At 39.6% G+C, this 3,533-nt stretch overlaps 1 protein-coding gene across 1 annotated transcript in view; it reads left to right on the top strand.

Annotated features, from left to right (window-relative positions):
* The window catches only part of LOC118322982 (cytohesin-3-like), a 37,048-nt gene that overhangs the window by 27,353 nt on the left and 6,162 nt on the right, over window positions 1-3,533 (top strand). The window contains 1 exon segment of the mRNA XM_035654872.1: window positions 3,012-3,088. Within this exon segment, the coding sequence (XP_035510765.1) occupies window positions 3,012-3,088 (77 nt within the window).

Genomic DNA, 3,533 nt, shown 5'->3' with positions numbered 1-3,533 from the left:
TTACGCTTTCTTCTTCTGCAAGGATTTAAAGGACCCCTTGACCAGAGCATTAGCGCTACCTATTCCTTGTCTCGACGATGAACCAACGCCCAGTTTACAGTAGTTAATGGAATTGTGGATACATTTGTGTTTTCTATGCATTTCTGGAAGGCTTCTTGAATTGCCCTTGCAGCGCTGCCAGCCACTACAAGCACTTTTAGATTGTATCTGTATGGTTCTGTATGTATGTATTGTTGTTTGATGGCTGTGTGGTGGGTGAAGAGCGACTTTGGGTACCTTTCGGCTATTGTAAAGGGCTATACAAATAAACTTGATTTGATTTGATTTGATTCTTCTACCAGTTTTCGGAAGATTTCATAAAAAAATGCAGTCATTTCGAAAACCTGATGTTTTGCGTATGACAGTTATGAGTGTAACAACAAGTGCAGAGAGTGACATTGGGTGTTTTACTGTCTCATCATGTTAGTGTTAATTAAAGAAGATTTATCGAACAGGAACTGTAGCTCAGACTACCCATCAAGGGTACAAGGTTACATATGTTTAATTTCCACAATCACTAGGTTGGGAAAACCATGTACATGCACGGTCTGAAGTGTGCATAAGGCACAATCAGTTCTTATGTGTGAAAAATGGAACAGGCATGTTGTTTGTGCTTGTGCATTGTTTACACATCTGGATCCAGACTTGTGAAAATCATCTTAATGTAGTTTGGGAGGGAACACACACTGTAATAATTTGCCCTGTGTGAGTTTGTGTGCGCGTGTGCCAGCTATGTATGCTTTCCCAGTGAGGTAATACAGTTTTTTGGTGTTTTTTCTGCTCTGTTTTACCATTTCTTCCTGTTTGTTGCACATGTTTTTGATTTGCTCCCTCGCTCTGCAGCTCACACTACATTAAAGACGTTAAGATTTATTATTGGACATAAAACTGTTTAAGAGCCTGGATATTGTTTGTCAAAGGTTAAAGGGGCAATCTCACTGCAGGTGATCAGGTTTATTACTATGTTTACACACACACATACATACACACCTGGCTTTGACCTGCACATTCCTCTAACTCTGGGTAACGTCTCTGTCGTCTCATCAAACCAGTGAGTATGAATGCAAATAGCCCCATTGTGGCTCACAGACCTAACATGATTACATTCTAGTACGGTTCCTCCCTGGAGCCATTTCCCCGCACCAGTTCTCACTATATGATATTTCTAATTTAACTCTCTAAAAATAAACCCTGGAGGATGTGAAGGAATAAATGCCTTTTTAAGCAAATCTCTCCCTACGCTGAGCTGAAATTTGGCCACGCTAATTCAATAGCCAGAGTCTATTGAAATGTAAGGAAACCCGGGGCTTTTGTAATTATGTGTGGCTCATATAGGCTCATGTGAGGCGCCACGAAGCAGGAAATGCTGCAGTGAAAAGTGTTGTGACCATGAGGGATGCTTAGTATTGAGAGGAACTAATCAGGAATGCTAGGTCAAAGCACACACACTGGAAGTCATCAGAAAGTGCTCATGTGCACGTGTTTTGATTCATGTTTTGTGCAAGTGTGTGTGTAAAGGTTTGTATTTGAATGTGCCTGACAGCCTATACACACACACACTTACAAACGCGTACACACCGTACATGTTTCTCCCATCAGGAGAGCTTCCCCACTGTCCCTGCTTTATATCTCTAAAGCGAGTGGTGTTTTCCTCCAACACGCGGCTCTGCAGTCACTGCCAGAGGCTGAATCTTGCTTTAAACCAACGTGTCTTACGTTTGCGCTCGCTCTCTCTCTTTGCACAAGTTAATACGTGAGGTGGTGAACTTGCTCTGGGGTTTGGTGTGTGTGTGTGTGAGTCAGTGTGTCATGCTTAAATGTCTCTGTCTACATGTGTGTTCCTTCAGGGGTGCTTTCCGTGCCATGTTAGGTACATATCAAGTGCTGTTTGCTCTCCTTTTTCTTGTTGCCTTGAAACATGAAAAGGCAGAGTCAGTTATGATTTATCAGTTGCATGAGTCATCTTTTAACTAATCCAGGAGAGACAGTGGTGGTTGATTGTGATCATATACTCAATTTGCTTCAATTTTCTTCAAACTGGCTTGTCTGTATATTTCAGAAAGTCAAAGTGAACTTTCTCTTAATCGCAGGTTTACATTTGAACCTCCAACCACAGTGGAAGCAGTACAGCAGCATTAAACTGAAACACTGTGTTTAAAACAACATGTGAGAGACGTGCAGCATTTTCCTTCCTTTTTTTAAATCAGATAAACAATATAGAAGTTCTCATGTTTTATTTTCCTTGTTTTTATTTCTTTAGCATAAATGTCATGATTATTTACTTCATGTTAGGTACTTTGTGTTGCATCTTATGTATGAATCATGCAATATAAGTGAAGTTATTATTACTATTATGTGAGTTTTTAGAAAATAAATAAAAGTTAAAATTAAAGAAACATTAGCTCTAAAGATAAATTGGCATACACTTCTTGGCCAGTTNNCTCAATGGGATTTTACCTGGTTAAATAAAGGTTAAATAAAGATGATAATGGGATATAAATGTGAAAATCCACTTTTAACACAAATCACAAACCTACAACCAGCCTGTCTTAGACGGTACAACTATACAATGACTTTTCAATGGCGTGTACTGCATAGTAATTATCTTAAGAATCGATCTGTGTGTCTAATTGTCACATGTCATGATCATGTGGTTGATGACCAGCAGCTTTTCTTCTTACATAGGAAATTGAATTACAGCAGTGAACTAATGAGCAAACATGATGAATCAGAGATGTAAAATGCATTGTTTGGTCTTTTTTTAATTGCCCACTTTATGAGTAATTTCTCTGAGTCGGTAGATTTACATACAGTGCTACTTTATAATTAACATAATTTAAAGCAAAGTGTGTGGATGTAGACCAGTTTTATGAATGAGTGTCACATCCCTGCTCTTTTTCCTGATGGGAGACAGCCAGTCTGTCACTACGGCCTTTGTGACACTTCCTGTCTCCTCTTTGTCTTCCTGTCAGGGGGCAGAGTGAAAACCTGGAAGAGAAGGTGGTTCATCCTGACGGACAACTGCCTCTACTACTTCGAATACACAACAGTAAGTGTCATTCTAAGATGATGTTTTGATCAGTAAAGTGCATCTTTGTGTGTGAAGTGTCTGTTTAGGGCCCCTCAGCCACCAAATGAAATAGGTCTCTGTTGTCTCTGTTTGACGTCATAATTTGTGACTTAAAAAAAATACCCTTAAAGGTCCAGTGTGTAGGATTCAGTGGCATCTAGTGGTGCAGTTGTAGGTTGCAACTCCCTTGTTTCACCCTCCTGTTCCACACACAAAGGAGAAAGTACAATGTGCAAAACCTGCGAGCGCCCCAGTTTAGAGATAGTGTTTACATTTCAACATGGCGGTTCAACGTGGTGGACAGTCATGGAAGGCGACCTACGGCGTCTGTAGATAAAACAGCTCATTGACAACAATTCTTATTTTCAGGTGATTATACACTAATAAAAAACATACTTATGAATATTATATTTAATTTCTTCCA

The sequence above is a fragment of the Morone saxatilis genome, unplaced genomic scaffold (genome assembly GCF_004916995.1).
Source record: "Morone saxatilis isolate NCDOM2014 unplaced genomic scaffold, NCSU_SB_2.0 Contig14, whole genome shotgun sequence".
In the NCBI taxonomy this organism is placed as follows: domain Eukaryota; kingdom Metazoa; phylum Chordata; class Actinopteri; family Moronidae; genus Morone; species Morone saxatilis.
This window is presented reverse-complemented; position numbering and strand designations above follow the sequence as displayed.